The sequence below is a fragment of the Neopelma chrysocephalum genome, unplaced genomic scaffold (assembly GCF_003984885.1).
Source record: "Neopelma chrysocephalum unplaced genomic scaffold, ASM398488v2 Primary Assembly neopelma1_138, whole genome shotgun sequence".
Lineage (NCBI taxonomy): Eukaryota > Metazoa > Chordata > Aves > Passeriformes > Pipridae > Neopelma > Neopelma chrysocephalum.
In genome coordinates, this window is record NW_020897800.1 from 22,160 (window position 1) to 41,462 (window position 19,303).

General features: G+C 48.6%; 3 protein-coding genes across 3 annotated transcripts; 2 read left to right on the plus strand and 1 right to left on the minus strand.

Moving 5' to 3' along the window:
* Positions 1–663: 663 nt before the first annotated feature.
* DPAGT1 (dolichyl-phosphate N-acetylglucosaminephosphotransferase 1) lies at positions 664–5,964 on the plus strand. The gene is given in 10 exon segments (XM_027699287.1): positions 664–1,069; positions 1,149–1,269; positions 1,355–1,568; positions 2,095–2,241; positions 2,378–2,421; positions 2,423–2,463; positions 2,927–3,115; positions 3,749–3,836; positions 4,202–4,357; positions 5,358–5,964. Coding segments are annotated over 10 exon segments (1,221 nt in total). The 5' UTR covers positions 664–914; the 3' UTR covers positions 5,424–5,964.
* A 2,013-nt stretch (positions 5,965–7,977) lies between these two features.
* Positions 7,978–8,727, plus strand: LOC113975359 (histone H2A). The gene has a single exon (XM_027699289.1). The coding sequence runs from the start codon at positions 8,040–8,042 to the stop codon at positions 8,469–8,471; it is 432 nt and encodes a 143-aa protein (XP_027555090.1). The 5' UTR covers positions 7,978–8,039; the 3' UTR covers positions 8,472–8,727.
* Positions 8,728–9,257: 530 nt separating this feature from the next.
* Positions 9,258–19,183, minus strand: HMBS (hydroxymethylbilane synthase). Its single transcript, XM_027699288.1, has 13 exons — positions 18,995–19,183; positions 17,398–17,470; positions 16,666–16,715; positions 16,511–16,566; positions 15,322–15,399; positions 14,938–15,015; positions 13,397–13,472; positions 12,607–12,720; positions 12,047–12,085; positions 10,860–10,979; positions 10,570–10,623; positions 9,945–10,031; positions 9,258–9,724 (listed from the first exon to the last, which is right to left on the minus strand). Exons 1-13 carry the CDS (start codon positions 19,157–19,159, stop codon positions 9,551–9,553), a joined length of 1,164 nt encoding a protein of 387 aa, XP_027555089.1. The 5' UTR covers positions 19,160–19,183; the 3' UTR covers positions 9,258–9,550.
* Positions 19,184–19,303: the final 120 nt, after the last annotated feature.

Here is a 19,303-nt window from a genome sequence, read left to right on the forward strand (position 1 = left end):
TTACAAATTCACGTTCAACAGACAGCAGAGCAGAGGCGGCCTCTCAACACAGCAGCAGCTCTCTAGGTGGCACAGATAAGGCCATCAGAAAGCATTACCGGTTGCCACAGAGATGCAGGGCACGAGAAAGTGCTTCTTGCTGCTACCGGACTTTTCACTGCCTCTCCCCTTTGCCGATCTACTCACACCTGAATGAACCTCTATGCGTGGACATCGCACCTATCCTGCCGCGCCCCCCCCCCAAAAAAATGAGGGGAAAAAAAAAAGCCCCGACGGTCCCACAGCTGTTACAGATTCCCTGGCAACTGAAAATGTCGAGTAAGGTATTTCACTGAATTTTCCCAACATCTGAGGAAAGACGCAGGGCAACGGAACCGACGGCCGCTCCGTTCTCCGCTCTTGGGCATCCTGCACCCCGGTAATCCGGCTCCCCGCCCCGGCGGACGGCGGTGACTAAGACGCTCCCCAGACCACAACAAAACGCGGTTCCGGCTGTGGGGAGGCGGAGGGAGCCGCCAGCCTTTGCCCGCTCCCCGCGGCGGGGGAAGGGGCGTACCTGCGGCTCGCGGGTCGCCGCGGCGGCCATGGGGGGGCACTGCGGGGCGGAGTCCGTGGCGAGGCCGCCCCCGCGCCAGGGCGAGCGCTGCTCCCGGCGCGGAGCTTTGCTGCGCGGATCCCGGCGCCGGGCACAGACGCGGCCAAAAGCCCTCCCGGTCTCAGCCGGCGTCCGACCAGAGCCCCGTGCCGGCGGGCAGCTCACGCCAGGGCCAAAGATGGCGCTTTCGTCCCCGATAGGCCGCAGGGGCCCCGCGCAGCCGGCACCGCCCCTGTAGCGCCCGGCCGGGGAGGTGGTGGGAGACGCCCCCGCCCCGCCCCGCTCCTTGCCCTTGGCAGGGGCAGCGCCCGCCGCGGCCATGGCGGCCTTGCCCGCCGTGCCCCTCCTCATCAACCTCGGCGGGTCGCTGCTGGGCTTCGCGGCCACGCTCACGCTGATCCCGGCCTTCACCGACCGCTTCCTCGCTGCGCGGCTCTTCGGCGAGGACCTCAACAAGGCCTCGCGGCGGCCCGTGTGAGTATCGTTGCCCGCCGGAGCTGCCCCGCGGGGCCAGCCCGGGCCCGGCTGACTCCCCGCTCTGCCTTCCTTCCAGCCCCGAAGCACAGGGCGTCATCAGCGGTGCCGTGTTCCTGATCATCCTCTTCTGCTTCATCCCCGTGCCCTTCCTGAGGTGTTTTGTGGAGGAGCAGTGCGCGGCCTTTCCTCACGACGAGGTGAGGCTTGCCTGGCGCAGCGAGCACAGCAGGCTCGAGCCGGGAGCGGCCACTGGTGACCGGGGTCCTGTTCTCTGTCCTGCAGTTCGTGGAGCTCATCGGTTCGCTCCTTGCCATCTGCTGCATGATTTTCCTGGGCTTTGCAGATGACGTTTTGAACCTGCGCTGGCGCCACAAGCTGCTTCTTCCTACCATGGCTTCCCTCCCACTGCTCATGGTTTACTTCACCAACTTTGGGAACACGACCATTGTGGTGCCTAAGCCCTTCCGGGTGCTGCTGGGCATGCACTTGGACCTGGGTGAGTTATGAGTCACCAGAAGCCATCATCTAACCAGTGAGCAATTGGTGGAAGGAATCACCTGAAGCTCTGTGTGCTGCAGAGGGAGCAGACAAAAGGATTTGGTTAAGTAACCAGTGAAAGGGTGGAACTCCACCCACTAAATATTAGGCTGAAAGACCGTCCAGAAACCCGGCACATGTTCAGTTGTGAATAGATAGGCACCGATCATTTTCCCATGATTCTGGCAATACAGGTGTACACAGCACCTAGTTGCTAACACCAGCATGACTGAGAGACAGAACCCTGCAGCCTGCCCCCATGGCACAGCAGTTTGCTGCAGTCGCAGTGCTGTATGTATGTGTACGCATGATGGCCAGCTCATAGGAGAAGAAGCAATCTATTTGCAAGCTACCACAATCAAAACTCACTGAGATTGTTAGGTAAAGGATTGTTGTACAAAGGAGGAAGTGAGAGCTTTGGTGAATTGGCCCAGGGCCTGCTTTGCCTGCCAGTACTAAAGCATTTGGCTTGCTCTGGTCTGTAGGTATCCTCTACTATGTGTACATGGGCATGCTGGCAGTGTTCTGCACCAACGCCATCAACATTCTCGCTGGAATTAACGGGATTGAAGCAGGACAGTCGCTGGTGATAGCTGCTTCCATTATCGTATTCAACATTGTAGAGTTAAATGGTAAGGAAAATAACAAACATTTGTGGGTACAAAAAGCAAAGGGAGGTTGAATCCTAGACTGCAATAGCTGTTATTAATAAAAATCAACCAGTCCTGTCTTATCACAAACAAACACATGTTTTCCTTTTTTCTATAGGGGATTATCGAGATGATCACATCTTTTCTCTGTACTTCATGATTCCCTTTTTTTTTTACCACGCTGGGCCTATTTTACCACAACTGGTAAGAGGAAGGACATCGGAGTTTCTTTGGAAGCATCCGTTCCCTCTACTTTCTCCCTTTTCAAACACACAAACCACTTAACAATGTGCAGATGGGATGCTGGAGTGTAGATAGGCTTCTTGCCAGAACTAAGAGCACAAAGCATTTATGCAGTGGTAGCTTTTGTTTTTATTAGAACAGCTGTGGTCCCACCAGCACACCCAAATGCACAGAGTCAGAATACACTCCCTCCCATGCCTCACTGGCCATCTTTTCCTACAGTATTCTCTACAAGTCAGGTGGTGAGTCCCAGTCCTGCAGTTCTTAGAATAAATACCTACAATTGTTTTTACTATGTAGATCTGCTGCACATCCCTCTTGGCCCCTAACCTGTTATGTGGGCATACGTTCAGTGGTTAGAAAGTAATTTGCATGGCAACAGTAATCATGACAGACCTTTGCTCTTCTGCTCCGTGGATTGCAGGTACCCATCTCGAGTGTTTGTTGGGGACACCTTCTGCTACTTTGCCGGCATGACCTTTGCTGTGGTGGGGATCTTGGGGCACTTCAGCAAAACCATGCTGCTTTTCTTCATCCCACAAGTGCTCAATTTCCTCTACTCATTGCCTCAACTCTTCCACATCATTCCTTGTCCCCGTCACCGGCTGCCAAGGTAATGTACCTGAGTGACCTATAGTGGTACCACAGATTGTGTCTTTTATCTTCAACACCAGCTGAGAAAGGAGGTGATAGGTGCTCTTTTTAAAAGCCATTGAAGTATGTTTTCTAGTTAAAAGGTAGCCAGCTCACTCTGTCAGCTACAGTTGAGTCATACTGTAGAGGTTTCTCAGAAAAGTGAACTTTTCTGACCACCCCACTCCTCAGATACAGAAGAATAATTTTAACAATATTAGAATATGATGATTCTCAGCTACAAGATTGAGAGAAGTTGACACAGGCTGCTTTTAATGCTGTTGCAGTGAGATCTGCTAAGATTTCATAGTAGCAAGCATTCTGCAGCACTACGCCATGTCAGCTATTGTCTCTGCAGATGTTAGATTCTTCTATTTTAATCTTTAAACTATACAGCTTTATGCATATATAGGGGGTACAGGGGAGGAGGAGTCTCCTCTGCTCCCTCTGAGGGACTAGGTATCAGCAGCTGTTGTTAAGTGCGTTGGGTTACTTTTTTTTTCCTCCACTGCATTTCTTTCTTGTCTACTCAGCTGTGCATCTAAGTCTGCTTACATAGGGATCTCTCTGTCTCATTGTTTTATCTGGACTAAATTTTTAATGTTTCTTTTAGGCTTAACCCTAGTACAGGAAAGTTGGAGATGAGCTACTCCAAATTCAAAACTAAGAGCCTCTCTGCCCTAGGATCAAACATTCTGAAGGTAATACCCAGAAAACATTCAAAATTCAGATGCATTTTGAGGCAGTGGTCAAATGCAAGAGGAGCAAGATGGAAGGGAATGCAAAACTTCTGGGTTCAGTAGTTATTTCCTGGCTCAAATCCAGAAGAAAATATTCTGCTTATTCTGTTACCATCCCTCACGGTCACTTGATTGTTTTAATAATCAGTCTTTCAGAATAACCACACATAGCAGTGTCCCAGGACCATCATAAGTCCATCCTGTCTTTATAGTAAGAACACAGGCCAGATTTCAGGGATGGTACAGCAAAAGGGCTCTTGAACAAAACCAAGCCAGTGAGCACCAAACGTATCTGGTGCAATAATGTGCAATATTTCTTTCCCCAGGTAGTCAAGATCTTGCATGTAGTAGATGTGAGGAGTGGAATGGATGAAGATGGCGAATATACTGAATGCAATAATATGACACTTATTAACTTTGTCATAAAGCTGATTGGACCCACCCAGGAGCGAAATCTCACTCTTCTGTTGCTACTCATTCAGGTCAGACAACGGGTTCCTCCAGTAGAAAGATGTACTCTGCAATGGAAACAGATCCAAGTCAGTCTCAAGAGTTTTAAGGGGAAAGGGGGAAGTACATTATCGTGCTCTTCACACAAGATGCAGTTGAGCTGTGGAACTTAGGGAGGCTTACACAGCTCAAGGAGGAAGCAAATTCACATGCACACCTCCCTGTTCATTGAGAGCTTATAAAAACAAAGTCCCTAGGTTAGCTTGAGGAGATTCCCAAGGCACGGATTATTGGCTACAAGAAAAACATGAGGACAGCAGAGTGCTTTGTGACTGACCAAGTACAGCCTTTCTGCGTGTTCCTGTTTGTCAGTAATAGCAAATGAGAATTATCTCTGACAGGTGGACTTGTGTAAGGGTGGCACAAGGCTCAGCAGTCCCCAGAATCTGAGCAGGAGCATTTTGGAGCCACTTGGAACACAAGGGTAATACACCTCACAGACTGCCACTACCCCTATTCAGCATATGAACTCTCATGCATAATATAGTAGAAACACCACTTTTGGAAAGGCCAGTGTTGGTTAATTGCCCATGATACTTTTTTTTTTTCAATCTCAGATTTAAGATAAGAGGGTCTTATTACAAAAGAGACACTTAGCAAAATTCCCATTCAGGAGGAAGGACAAACAGAGCTTAGGCAGATGACATTGGGGATGGCAGAAGACAGGAAGTACAGAGCCCAGTCACAGCAAAGAATTCCTGACAGCACCTTATTGTAAGGATGCCGAATTGCAGCTTTGACATGAGGTATTTTCCATTACAAACCGTATTATATTATGATATATGAAATTGGGTCTGTGGATAGAATTCTGCTGTTTATCTTCCTATACCTAAAAAATTTAGCCTATATGTTGCTATTTAATGAAAGGAGGCATGCTGGAAAGCTTAGCAAATCCATATGGAAAGGAGGAATCTGACAGCCTGTAGACCATTCAACGCTGTAATGTTTCTGTTGTATGTCTTTTTTACCTAGGTCCTGGGCAGCGCCATTGCATTTTCCATCCGGTACCAACTAGTGCGTTTGTTTTATGATGTCTGACTGGACTGTCAGGAGTAGGGGAAAGAGTTGTACCAGCCAGTCCATTTTCTCCAGTTGCTGATCAAATGATTCAACTGATCTTACTCCAGCCCTCTGAGAACCTCAGAACACCTGTCAAAACACAAGCAACTGCTCTATGTGGGCTAGTCTTGAACCGTTTGTTTTGGGGTTTTTTGGTGCATCAAAGGCTTTTGTCCAATTCTGTTGATGGAAAGGGTTCACTGCTGCTTGGACATCACTGTTACTGGGAATACCTTTCAGAGGGAAAGCAAATGACCCAAATGTTTACTGACAGCACTTGAGGGAAGTGGGAAAGATGGAATAATCTCTATACATCTAACAAGGATGTTACTGTTCCTCAAGAGAGAAAACAGCAACTTTAAATTCTGTGAGATGCTGTAGAGCACAATAAGTAAACCAGATTTCGCTCCTGGCTTTTCCAATCCTTTGGTCCGTGGACAAAGAGTGACATGTTATAAACCATGCTCAAAACTCAGAACGCTCCAAGAATAAAATAACTCATGGTACCCTTTCCCCTGCAGTGCTTTGCCATGGCAGTATTGACATGCAGTAAAACTGGGTTACGTGATCCCTCCCTGTACCTTTCTACCCTGCTAGGGGGCTGATCATTTCTGCAGTTGACTCCCTCCTTTTTTATGGCTACTAGGAATGTTCCCTGCTGATGGGCTTTTAATTTGGAACATCATCATCTGCCTTCCTCCGTGGAAGAGGGCACATCTGGAATAGGCTAGCAGAGTAAGGATCGCTGTGTCCTTAGATTAACATGGAACTAAGACCCTGCAGGCTGCCATTATCTTCTCATCAAATATAAATAATTACCTATATAGCAGTATAGCACCATAGTTCAAGACAGAATTACTGCTTACCCAGCAGAAAAATACAGAACAGCCATTGGAGCACCAGGTTAAAGAGTCTGCGCAAGATTAACGGCAGTGAAAAGTGAAATAATGCAATGGCAAAAACAGGGATGCTGAGGTGGCTGAGTAGGAGTTGCCAGGTCCAGTACCTTAATAGATGCAAGGCTGCTGCACCTCCACACACCCACGTCCAGCCAGTAGCGAAGCTTGGGATGTTTTTCCAGTATGCAAAAACATGTATGTCCAGTGGCACTGAGCAACAGAGACGACACACAGCATTCGAGCGTGGATGGCACAAGTGCCAAATCCTCTTCCTCTTCTCCAGTTTGTAAGTCTACTAGTAGAATATATTCATAAACGCATACTCACATACACAAACATTACAAAACCCTTCAGTACCTGGCCTTAAACACTCGGTCTGTCCAAAAATGTGCTGCTGGATTTCATGGCATCAGGGCATATGGAGAGAAATTAATCTCTCTGCTCTGATCCAGTAGGCAAAGCCCAGACAGCCACCCCATTTTCTTCAGTAAGCTGGCTTAGCCCTACCTCCAGTAAGCATCCTGCCCACCCTCATCTCCCATATGAGATCCTGGATACCTGGCTCTAAATCCTACTCACTCTCTGGTCTGGCTCGTTCACTAGGGATCACACATCTTTTCGTTCCACCCTAGCCCTGGCCCCTCCCCTCCCTGCATGCACTGAGGTCTTCCTGTTTGCTGGAACTGCATACACACTGGCCCCTTTCACCTGTGGCCTGATGCCAGTGGCTGGTACTTAAGACCTCCAGACATTCATAAACACACAGGGTTGACAGTCCCCTCACCCTAGGAAAAACACCTAGAAACGGAGTTTAGTGAGATGGGACAGGCTGCGGAGATAATTATTACTGATCAGCAACGTATTAAGACGTGGCCACTTTCTTCACACTTTTTCTCCTTCAATGGTCCCATATTTTTTTCCTCCTAGTCAGCTTTGACTCCTTCCCCGCCTTTGGTGCTTCCCTTGATATACCCATACTATAAACCCATAATACGTCTCACACGTTCCCACAATCCCCTAAAAGGATCTCATGGTAGGTTTTTGTTCCCAAATGCTCTTCCTCTGTATGAATGAGGACACTCATTGGCCTGCAGGCATCCCAGAAGCCCTCCTGCCTCACTCTGGATGGAAGCCAGGCCAAGACCAAAGCCCAGGCCCAGAGGCTGACTCCAGTCCTCAAAACCTCTGGGAGCAGCCCAGGAGGGGGACCATCGTGCTGGTTCGGCCATCGGGTGCCTCATCTGCCCCTTTGGTCCAATCCCTTAGTAACCTGAGAGCTGGCAGAGCCAAAGCTCCTCACACAGACCTGACCTTGCAGCTTTACCCGCTGCTATCCGGAGCATCGGACGGACAGCACGAGGGACTCCGCGGGACCGGCCGCTAGTGCCGCCAGACCCTCCGCTCGGGAGGCGCCGCAAAACCCCCACACACCTCCAACGGCCTCGGCGCGGTTTAAATTTGGCGCCGCGCTCGCTGATTGGCTGGGCCCCGCCGCCAATACACTCAGGACAAACGCGGCGGCGTCTCACAGACGACCAGTCAGCAAAAAGCTTCTTACGGCAGACGCGCCAATAGCGAGGCACGGTGTCGGTGTCCAATGAGCTGAGTCCTACTTGAAGGGAGGTTATAAAAGGCCCCGGCGAGGCCGGTGCCGCCTCAGTTGGCCACAGCGGCCGGAGCGGAGGAGCGAGGCATCATGTCCGGCCGTGGCAAGAGCGGCGGTAAGGCCCGCGCTAAGGCCAAGTCTCGCTCGTCCCGGGCTGGGCTGCAGTTCCCGGTCGGGCGCGTTCACCGGTTGCTGCGGCGCGGACACTACGCGGAGCGGGTGGGGGCTGGGGCGCCCGTGTACCTAGCGGCCGTGCTCGAGTACCTGACGGCCGAGATCCTGGAGCTGGCGGGCAACGCGGCGCGGGACAACAAGAAGACGCGGATCATCCCCCGTCACCTGCAGCTGGCGGTACGCAACGACGAGGAGCTCAACAAGCTGCTGGGCGGCGTCACCATCGCGCAGGGCGGCGTCCTGCCCAACATCCAGGCCGTGCTGCTGCCCAAGAAGACGAGCGGCGGCGCCGCGAGCCCCGCCAAGGCCGGCAAGAAGGGCAGCGGGCAGCAGTCACAGGAGTACTAGGCCGGCCGCCCCTCCGGCGCCACACAAAAGGCCCTTTTCAGGGCCACCCCATTGCTCACGGGGAGAGCTGTAATCCGGGGAGGAGAGGGGGGGGGTCGGGCCGGCTGCGGGGGACGAGCAGGAGCTGGCCCGAGGCCCGTCAGACACCGAACACAAGAGCTGCTCTGTAAGGGCTCGTAATTTACTTGTATTTACCTCTCTTACCTTCAGTGGACGTTGCATAGAGAATAAACAGTGCTTCGTTAACAAAACAGGACCCCGATAGGGTGCCATTTCAGTATTTCTACAAGGCACTGTAACACACAAGCCCTCCTGGGATGATGGTGACCCAGTAGTGAGTGCAAGGAGCCAAAGTAAAAGGAAAGAGCTGTTACAAAGAAAGGCACAATAGCCCAATTTTGGGCTTCTGCTTCAGCTCCCCATTCACTGGCTAGTGGAGATGAACTGGCTCAGATTACCCTTGTGGACAAGCACTCAATGGCTGTCCACTCCCTCATTTAATCCTGACAAATTGGCAAATCTGCATCATTTAATCCTGACAAATTGGCAAATCTGCATCTACCTGATAACTGCAAACTTAATTTACCTTAACGGAGAGCAAGGTTGAAAGTGATATCTGTGCTACTTCACTAAAACGAACATGGTATCATCAACCTGATGGGAGCCTTCAGTATTCCAGTGAGTGAACCGGCCCAAATAAGGCACTCTCTCAGCACAGTACAGCATTTTAGTACCAGCACAGTTGAGTCTCCAATTATAATCTGTAATGAGCACTTTGTTCCTAAATGGAATAGAATGCTTACTGACTTTTATTTTTAATTTTTGCTTTTAACTTCCTAGCTACAAAAATTGTTGAAAATACTTCAAAGAGACACTTGGCAATTTAGAGAAATGTGGAGAGGGATGAAAACCCTGAACGGCACAAACTACTCAAGTTAGTTAGCTTATTATTTCAGGTTTTTGCACCCAAACATCAGGCAAGACTGGTATGAGTGTTTAAATAAATCCCACCCTCCAGAGGATGATGGTGTAGCTGCAGTCTTGTAGCTGGTGTTGTAGCACTCCTGGCTGCACCGAGTTCAGCATGTGTCGTTGAGCTGCCTTGCCACGCTAAGGATATGCTTTGCTCCCTTGCTCAGAAGTAAATTAGCCAGTTCAACACCCAGGTTCTCTGCAGCTTCCTGGGCCTGATTAGGGACACTCTTGGCTGTGATGCCAACATGCTGCACATCATCGTTTGGTCCATCTTCATTCTGCAAATATAAACACCTCTAGGTAAGGCAGCAGGGAGGAGCAGGCATGGAGCTGTTTCGGACACCCACAAAACAGGGTAAAATCTGGTATGAGGAGCCTCGAGAACAGTGTGCTGTTACAACTTCCAAGGAAGCAGACCAAAAGTAATCTATTTCTAAAGGTCTGGGGTTTGTCATTTAGCTTCAGGTTTGAATTTTGAAGCCACTGGGGGGCATGTACCTGATGGGGGTAGTTGACACTGGTCTGCATAGTCTCCTTCAGGCTATCGGATCCATCCAAGCTGTAGACTGCTCCTGTCAAGTACAACTTGGAAAGACAGACAGAATGGATTAATACCATATTAATAAACAAACAGCCAACTACCCCCTCTTTAAAAAAACCCCACCCAACATACAAAGCTAAGTCTGGAGGGGAAGGCTTTTGTCATGCAGTGGGAACAGCAAGAGTAGCAGTACAATACAAGCATAAGAGAAGAAATCCCTGTTAAGGAAGATGCAACTTCCCAAGGAAAAGGATGGAATTTTTTTCTCGTTTCCCACCTCCTTAATCACATTCCATTGTCTAAAAACAGATTTGGTGGGGTCAGAAGCGAGACTTTCAGATCTCAGGGCAACACTACCTTAAAATAAGCAAGGAGGGCGAGAGGGGAAATCTGGTATGTATTACAAGGGAATTTTCTAGAAGATGGCTTCAGTACCCAGACCCATTCATGGAAGGGCCAAGTCAGGAGACTATCTGCCCTAATCAGCTATAAAGATATCTGCTGAAATTATCTTCAGGGAAGGATCAGGGAACATGCACACACTTGGAATAGGTTTTCAGAAAAGAACAAAGTACTCCTCACCTGGCCATCCTTCAGCAGGGTGCTGACAGCAACAGGGACACTACATCCACCTTCCTAAAACAAAAAGCAGCTGACACTAAGGCTCCTACCCAACACTTGCAAAGCAGAGGCCTCTGAAAAGTTTAGGCTGCACACAACCCCCACCTATTACTTTTCAGGCTCTTCTTGATTCAGAAGTAATCCTTCCTTCATTTAGGAAAGTGTAATGGATTTCCCATACTATGGCATCAAGTCAACTAGCAGAGCAGTATTTATTGCTGCAGGCAGAAGAGCAAGGATGCCAGACCTACCAAACGCTTCATAAAGGCTCTCTCAGCAATGCAGCACAACACAGTGTCTGCATCATGCAGGGCAGATACCATATTCAGTATCTCTTGGTCTTTGGCACGAACTTCCACTGCTAAGGCACCCTAGAAGAAGAAACACACAACAAAATATAGTAATTCTTCAACTTCATGCATCTGTGTGTGCACTCAGCATTGACCACGAAACAGAATTTAGAGGCTCGAACGCTTTTCACTAAGGGAGTGATGTTTACAGAAATGAATTACAAAACACTCTACTGGCTGCAGAGTCATCCTATAGCAGCTGCTATGAACAGATGATTGGAACTTAATCAGCCAAATGTTAAAGGTCACGCTGCCACCTCAAACCATTCTAGAACCTATCTCAATTATGTCTGCATATATAGAAACACCCACCCTACTGCACCTTTGGGATGAGCAGGCTGGATAAATCCAAGCTTTACAACCTTTTATCAAGGAACAGATCAAGTACTGAATGAGTAACAGTGACAAAACAATTATTTCCTAAATTGGATATACAATGGGGCAGGGGGTGCAGGGCACTGCACAGTACCTGACCAACACATGAACAAAATCACTGTTTCAGAACGAATGTGCAGATTGGTCACTTGCAATCACTAATGGCTCTGGTTTAGCAAGTTTGACACCAGCTGAGCAATCCTGTGTAAATTCAGCCACGTGCCCAGAACAGACTGGAACCACTTGCCCGCCCAGAAACAAGAGCCCTAAGAATGTGCTCCAAGACAACTGTTTCAGCTCCACCCTGCAGGAGTCAGGACACCATAAGGGAGAACGATGGAGCGTCAGAGGGCAAAGATGCTGCAGCAGCTCTGCACAACTATCCTGGTGCACTGTAACACCAACCCTGCGAGAACCTGCCCCACACCTGCTGTGTCACCCATCCTAGCTGTGCATGCGTTACCTTTCCCATCTACTGTTTTTCCATTATGAATAGAAATCAGCCCCCACCACACTGAGTAACTGAGCTGACTCCCATTCTTCCAACAAGCCGTGCCTAAAACAGCATAACAGCCAACAAAAGAGATGGACGTAATAGTTTTTTGGCAACCAACAAGCAAGAAGTCTTCAGCACAATTAGCCACTCAGACACATTGTGCTGCTGCTGGCTTTCAATACACAGCATGGCTTAAAGTACAACAGTTGCAACATACCTGTCCAACAGCATACAGACAATCTTCAGGGCCTAGGAGCTGGAAGAAAGTAAAATCAGAGTTAAGTCGCAGTGTTCCGAATATAGGAAACAGGAGCCAAATTCTATGTTTGTCTCTAATACCAACTGATTTCATGTCAGACCAAAGAAATATCACCTTTCCCTTCCCATGCCCCAATGTTTGCACTGCTAAAGTGAAACAATGCACTTTCCATCAACTGGACTGTAGGACTTTATGAAATAGCCAATCACAAGGATCTGAGCCTTGCACAACACTGCGTTGCCAGACATGAGTGCTGCAAACTGCTGGGAGATGACCAGATCACAAACTGTTACTGAACCATGGAAAGCTGAACAGTATAAATTTCTGTATGAAGGAAAAAGCAACCAACCAAAAAAAACCCCCAGAACTTTTCCCTGAAGCACCTCAAATCACAAGCTAACATGGCAATGGAGTCAGCAGACTGCATGCTCATCTTGGACAGGACGACCACAAGGTCTGAAACACAAGCAGTTGACAGTTCGGCAGAGAACGGTATTTTCTGCTTTGCTGTTCCTCACCTGGCCAATGCGATGCTCCCAGCCCATCCTCTTCAGCCCTGCAGCAGCCAGGATGATGGCACTGAAGTCTTCCTTCTCATCTAGCTTTTTTAGGCGGGTATTTAAGTTCCCTCTCTATAGAAGTGGTTAAGCAAGCATAGAAACAGCAGGCAAGCAGTCCTACAACCACATGAGCATCTACAGACTGTACAGAATCCAACAGCCTTCAAATGAGAACATCAGTACCATCCTGAAAGAAGTGTTAAATATGGACAATTGTTTCTTTAAATAGAATTTTGCCAAGCATTACGGAATATTAATTCAAGTGCTGACTCTGCACGTCATTTAAGTATTAATACCCAGCTCCTTCTGCACTCCAAAGAACTTGGCTCCTAGGACCGAAGTAACAATGCCTTCTCTCAGTAGTTCAGCCACCCACATTGGAACTAGTGGTCCAAATCACATCCAGGGTTACTGGGAACCCACTGGCATTTGGTCACACGCCTTCAACAAACACATGGGAGGCACCGTTCCTCAAACACTGCACAGCACACAATCCAATGCACCCCGAACCCCAGTGAGATCACAGCTGGCCCCTTGTTCACAGCCTTCGATAAAGCAGAGGATAGAATGGCTACAGTGCTACCCCCACCCTCTGAACAGGGTACCAGGGGGCAGGCAGCCTTTGAGGAAACAGTTTGTTCTTCTAGGTCAGCTGCTACAAATCAGCCTTGAATGTAGACTTTGCATTAAGTTGTATTTTCCCCTCTGCAGCTTTACCCAGCTCCCACGTTTTGCCAGGAAAGGATACAATATCCCTGAATTGTAACTGAGGGAACTTCTTTTTGAGCTGAGCTGCTCTCCGAAGTGAACTGGTTCCAATCACACTGTAGGGAAAAACAGAATAAGTGAAATACAGCATACTCCTAACACCTCCAGACAGAAGTATGACAGAACTTTCAAAGAAACAAATGGCAACTTTTTTTTTTACATATATATTGAAGTGAAGATCTAAGAACCAGATTTATACCTCCTTAGAAGAAAGAAAACCACTCTGTGAAATTTAGCATAAAGCCTGGCTGAAGCCACGCCCAAGGAGACGATCTACAGGATATGCTTCCGGAGAGCAGCCCCAGCCACTGTCAAGGACTGATAAACCTCATTTAAAGACCACAACATTTATATTAGAAAAAAAGACTTGGCTGTCCCAAAATGAAGCAGACAAAAGCAGACAACTGAAGTGACTAAAATGGATGGACTTCATCAGTGACATAGATGCAGTAAATAGAGAACCTTTGAGTGCCTAATTGGAAACTACAGAAAACTGCCAGTCTAGGCAGTGAGCATTTCCTTTCTCAAGATGTAAGCTGTTTACTTCTCTTCACAGAATCACAGAATATGCTGATTTGGAAGGGACCCATCAGGATCATCAATCAAGTTCCAGCTCCTCACCGTATACCCCAACAATCCCACCATGTGCCTGAGAGCATTGTCCAAGTGATTCTTGAACTCTCTCAGGCTTGGTGCTGTGACCATTTCCCTGGGGAGCCTGTTCCAGTGCTCAACCACCCTCTGGGGGGAAAAGCCTTTTCCTAATATCCAGCCTAAACCTCCCCTGACATAGCTCCAGCCATTTGCTCAAGTCCTATCACTGGTCATGAGAGTGAAGAGATCGGTACCTGCCCCTCCGCTTCCCCCTCTTGGTAACCTAGATCCTCGACCAGACATGCTTTTCCTGCTATCCAAATGTGCAGAAGCACGAGTCTATGTTTCTATTACAGCTAGTTTATTTCTTTCACTTTAACAGAATATCTTTCTAACAGCTACCTTAATCTGAGTAATTTCACTCAGCTGTCTCAGACAAAAGATTCCAATAACCTCTATGAAAGGGCAGGTAATTCAAAACGGGAAAACCACAAGGAAGTGATGCCAAAAAAATCGAGGAAAAAGTCAGAACTGGCTGGGTGAGAACAAAAGCATAGTTCAGGTCCATGAAAGCCAAAATCCTGCACTGGACACCCTGTCTGCATTGTATGCATTCCCCTGCAGTAGACACAACAGAAGGAAGCAGGAATTCACTCTGGAGACCCTGAACAGAAAGCGTCTAACTTGAGAATCAACACTGCAGCTCTAGGGTGGCTTGAGAGATCCAGTCTCAGAGAGTGTGCAGCACTCCCTGCTGCTGCTCTTCCCAGCTAGTGACTGCAGTGTAATGTCTGTGGAACACTCACAAAAGGCAGTGTAAAACCACTACAGGATAAAGCAAGGAGCTCGCTGACTTGCCACTGGAAAGAATCAACCAACTGCCCCCTTCTGTTTTCACACCTGTCTTCCCCTTCCTCTCCCACTCACCTCTTTTCAGGAAGGAGGCTCAGTGTTTTTCCACAGTTTTTGGGATGAAAGACAACAGCATCAAGTGGGTTTTCCCTTCTGCAAAATAATGCAAGCACAGAATGAATGACACATCATTTAAGGGAAGGCAGTTCTGCTATCAGTCCCTGGAGGAATGGCCTCTGGCTCCAAAATACCCCATTGTTATTGTAAAAGCAAGTATTTTCAGCACACCTGCTGGCAACGGAACACTGGGGCAGCTCTGATGTTTCCACTGTTCTGGAGATTATTCAGAGGGTGACAAAACTTTGAACACATAAACGGACCTAAGCTGCCTTTGCTCTTCTTTACCAACACTTTAAAAAGCAAGCCCTTCAGAGAATCAAGCCTAATGTTCACACTTACTTGCAGACAGCGCCGATGGTAAAGCCAGGAGGAAGGGAAGTTGGCAGGTCCTTCAAGGAGTGAACCACAAGGTCAACTCTAAAAATTAAAGGGTAGTAATCAGCGAACAGATTGTTGAGCTCATGTGGTGATCTATCAGAGGCCCACAGGTCGCCTACATAAAAGTTTGAACCCACTCTGGGAATTAATCTGGAGAAGAGAGGAATTTCAGGATTCCACAGCCAGAATTACTACAGAGTTCTTATGTTACTCCAAGAAAAGCTACCTCACCTTTCTCTGCCTCTCTTTTCCCCTTGGGATAATGCCTTCCTTCCAGCAGTGATGCAAGACACTTTAGAAACAATTAAGTTGAATGAGGGGAAGACGCTGGGTATGTTCACACAGAGAGACTCATACCAATATGCATCAGTCTGGGGGCTGGATTATGCTTCAAACTGAAAGTGGCAGCAACCCAAACTACAGGGTACCTGCTTAATCACACAGCAAGTGAACATCATCATAAATGCTTGAGTCCCCAGTATGTTTTCACCAACTTCACTGAAAATGCAGTATGATGTAACTATGTGGCAGAGATAGAGAAGAATACCTTTGTTTTTAAACCTCCTTTAACTAAAGCAACACTCCTCAGAATATTAAAAAAGAAAAAGAGATTAAACAACAACAACAACCCAACACCTCAATCCCACGAAAACACCACTACTCTCTCTCTCCTCCAGCAGGAGTCTGAACCAAGGTTTTCTTTAGAGAGAAGTTAGAACACAACACAACTTGCCCACACCCAATTCTCCTGCACATTTCGCTTGCAAATATGTTAACAAATGTTAATATGCTAACAATAAATATGTTTTGCAATACATTACCACCACCAAGTAAAGTATTTTTAAAAGAACATACTCATAAGCAGAAATCAAATGAAATTACATCCTCTGATGCATATGTAATACACATATCACAGAAGAAAAGAAACCTAACTGTGGCAGAAAAAGTGACAACTCCAATTCAAAATACATGGCCTAAGCCCAGGGCAGAGAGAGAAAAGGGAAAGAAAAAGACAGTGACTTATCAAAGGATTTCTTTTTTTAGCCAGAGGTACCAGAACAGAAGGAAAGTAGATCCCATATGCAGCAAGCCAAAGATGTCCAAAGAGCAACAAATGCCGGAAGAAGAAAGGGAAACAATAAGCTCTTACTCATTTTTTTCAAGTGCATTTTCCAACTCTTTGGTGAAGAGGCTCTTCTCCCCGATCTACACATAAACAGAAGGACATGAATCACAAAAGAAGCATCAGTCAATATAACTTCAAATACAGTTAGTTCTTGTATAGAGGAAGAAGAGATTCTTTACCTTGGAAAGTGCTGTATCCAAGATCTTGTCTCCAGTTGTTGACATGGCAACTGCTCAGAGACAGTACAGGTAAAATGTGAGGCTCAGTAAGAGCACTGGGCTTAGGCTGAAAACACCTATGTGAAATGCCACACGCAGCGCAGTGTCACACACTGACTGTCAGTCAGCACTGACTCAGGCTCAGTACAAGAGCAGCTCACTTCTAGAAATACCCTGCACTCAAGACAAGTGAAATGGAGACTTCCTTCACTGTCATCAAAACCAAAGCAAGGGGAAAGGGGGCAGGTTTGGGAAGAGCTGACCCAATGGAAACTGCCACAGTCTGTCTCTGGAGTGCCAGTGAACACATATGCAGCAGTTCTCTTCAGTGCAAGGCTAAGCTCCCATTATTCCTGTTGAAAGCCTCAAGCCCCAGACCAGAAAATGCCCCTAATGCTCAGTGCGGTGCAGCCAGAATGATACCAGGTTTGCAAACGGAGCAAGAGAACACCATCTGCAACACGTACTCAGCACTTCAGTCATCAAGAGCCTATGAAATCCATCTTTCTCCCCTGGAAGAAACCAGCAGCAGCAGCTGCTAAGCCACACCACGTAACTGAATTCAGACTGCACTCTTAGATAAGTGGGGTCAAATCTTCCTCCTCCTGACTCTACACACACCTCTCGAACACAAAGATAACCAACTGGCTCCTGCTGCCATCCACCCCAGGGGCAGCATCCAAAAAAACTTACCAATCTCAAAGTGGAGGTCAGGGTACAGCTCACGGAGGATCGTAACCACACTGTCGGTCTGAATCCGGGCCAGCTGCAAGGAAGTAGAAAGTCCTAAAGAAAGAGCACGTTGTCCATACGGTAGCTAAGGAGGCTTTGCTATTCTTCAACAGTCAGGCGTGCATGCCCAGTACATTCTCTCGAAATCAAAAGCATAGAAATAGGTTGCCTCAAGTAAAATCACTCATAGGTACAAACTTCTTGAACTGTGTGAACTCCTATCATGACCAGACCACTGCACTGAAGAACTTTTTTTATTGCCTAAGTGGCACAACATTTCCCTGTGTCCAGTGCTGCTGTGATCCAAGCGCTCATGAGGCACAGCAAATTACCAAGCTAGGAAGAGTGACTAGAGCAGAAGCCTGCAGATCAGGATTCTCATGCTTCTACTTGTGTTTCACCTCTGTGGAACACAACTGCTGAATGACACCCGCTCATCAGCAAGTGGGCAGAAAAGTAAGCAAAACCATCCTCCTGTTGCTCAGTGATGAAAGAATAACTCGTTGCACACTGGGTAGCCTCTTGCTTTCTCTAAGACTATGAATTTTACCAATACTGCAAGTTTTGGGAGAAGCCAATGGGATTTCACTGTGCTGCTGGAAAAATCTATAGTTACTGTCAAATGCAAGTTACTTATCTTCTGTAAGAACAGAGCTTTATTTATAGGTTCTACAGACACACGCAGAAAAGTAACACCTTACATCGTCACATGCAGCAAGCAACAAATCTCAAAGCAGTAAACTGCAGGAAGAACATTCCTTTGCATAAGAACAGCAGAAGCACGTAAAATAAACCCAGAATCACACAGTGTATCATCATTCCGCACATGCAAGAAGCAGCAGACTCAAGCAACTACAGGTGAGTTTCAGCTTTTCTCCCACCGAGGGGCTAAGGACCCTTTGGTAATTAACGTGGTTCTCAGGACTGTAGTTTCCCTACAAGTAAAATGACAGTAAGTAGCTGCTTCCCTTTGTAAAGTGCCCCAAGAGCCTCAGGTTAGAAAATCAGGCAGCACACAGGCACGGCTATGTCCCTTGCCCTGATGTCTACAAAAAAAGGCCTTCGTGACAGTACAGAATTTTTCCTAGAACGTGCTACCAGAAGGAACGAGATTATCTCAGAACAAAAGTCTGAGGGTCGCTTATCTCCCTTTGAGAGGCCGCTCCTCTCGCTGCAGCCCGCTGGCAAGAGATACCTGCTGTATCTCCGGACACGTCCCTTCCCTGCCCTTGAGCGGGCTGCAGCCGTCAGTCATTGGCGTTTTTTCCCTGCAAGAGCTGCACAGGCCTTGCAAGTGACACAGCCCCCGCCAGACCCGGGAAGGCCCCGCGCCTCACCCCCGGTTCCCGCGCCGGGGCAGTGCTCCCAGAGCCGGCCGCCCCCCGGGCTCCGAAGGGAGCGCTTTCCAAACTTCTTGCCGGAGTCCCAAGGAAGGAACTGGAAGGCACGGGCTTCGGAAGCCCAGCCCTTCCCTCAGCCCCGAGGAGCCCGCGTCGGCCGGAAAGAGCCGGGTACCGGGCGGGAGCGCTCCCCGCGCCCCGGCCCCGCTGCTGCCTACCTGGCTCCGGCGGGTGCCCACGCGGACCGCTCTGCCCTCCACGCCGTTCTCGCCCCGCGGCAGGGGCGGGTCAGCGCCCGGGTCATCGCCTGCCCCGCCGGACCGTGTGCCGTTCCCCGCTCGGTCCCGGCCCCCTCCGGCCGCTCCCGTGCCCGGTTCCGCCATCACCGCCGGCCTCGAGCCGCGCCGAGCGCGTCACCGCCGGCCCCGCCCCCGCGGCCCTCAGGGAGGCCCGCCCCCCGCCCCGCCCCCCAGGCCCCGCCCTCCCGGCACTCGGCGCGGTCAGTCCGGTCTGCGGGGACCGTCGAG

Coding starts and splice junctions, on each gene's coding strand:
- LOC113975359 (XM_027699289.1), top strand. CDS start 8,040: ATGTCCGGCCGTGGCAAGAGCGGCGGTAAGGCCCGCGCTAAGGCCAAG.
- HMBS (XM_027699288.1), bottom strand. CDS start 19,159: ATGGCGGAACCGGGCACGGGAGCGGCCGGAGGGGGCCGGGACCGAGCG. Junction 16,567..16,665: donor TGGATACAGCACTTTCCAAG/GTAAAGAATCTC, acceptor GTTTATGTGTAG/ATCGGGGAGAAGAGCCTCTT. Junction 12,086..12,606: donor GGGAGCATCGCATTGGCCAG/GTGAGGAACAGC, acceptor ACTTTCTTCCAG/CTCCTAGGCCCTGAAGATTG.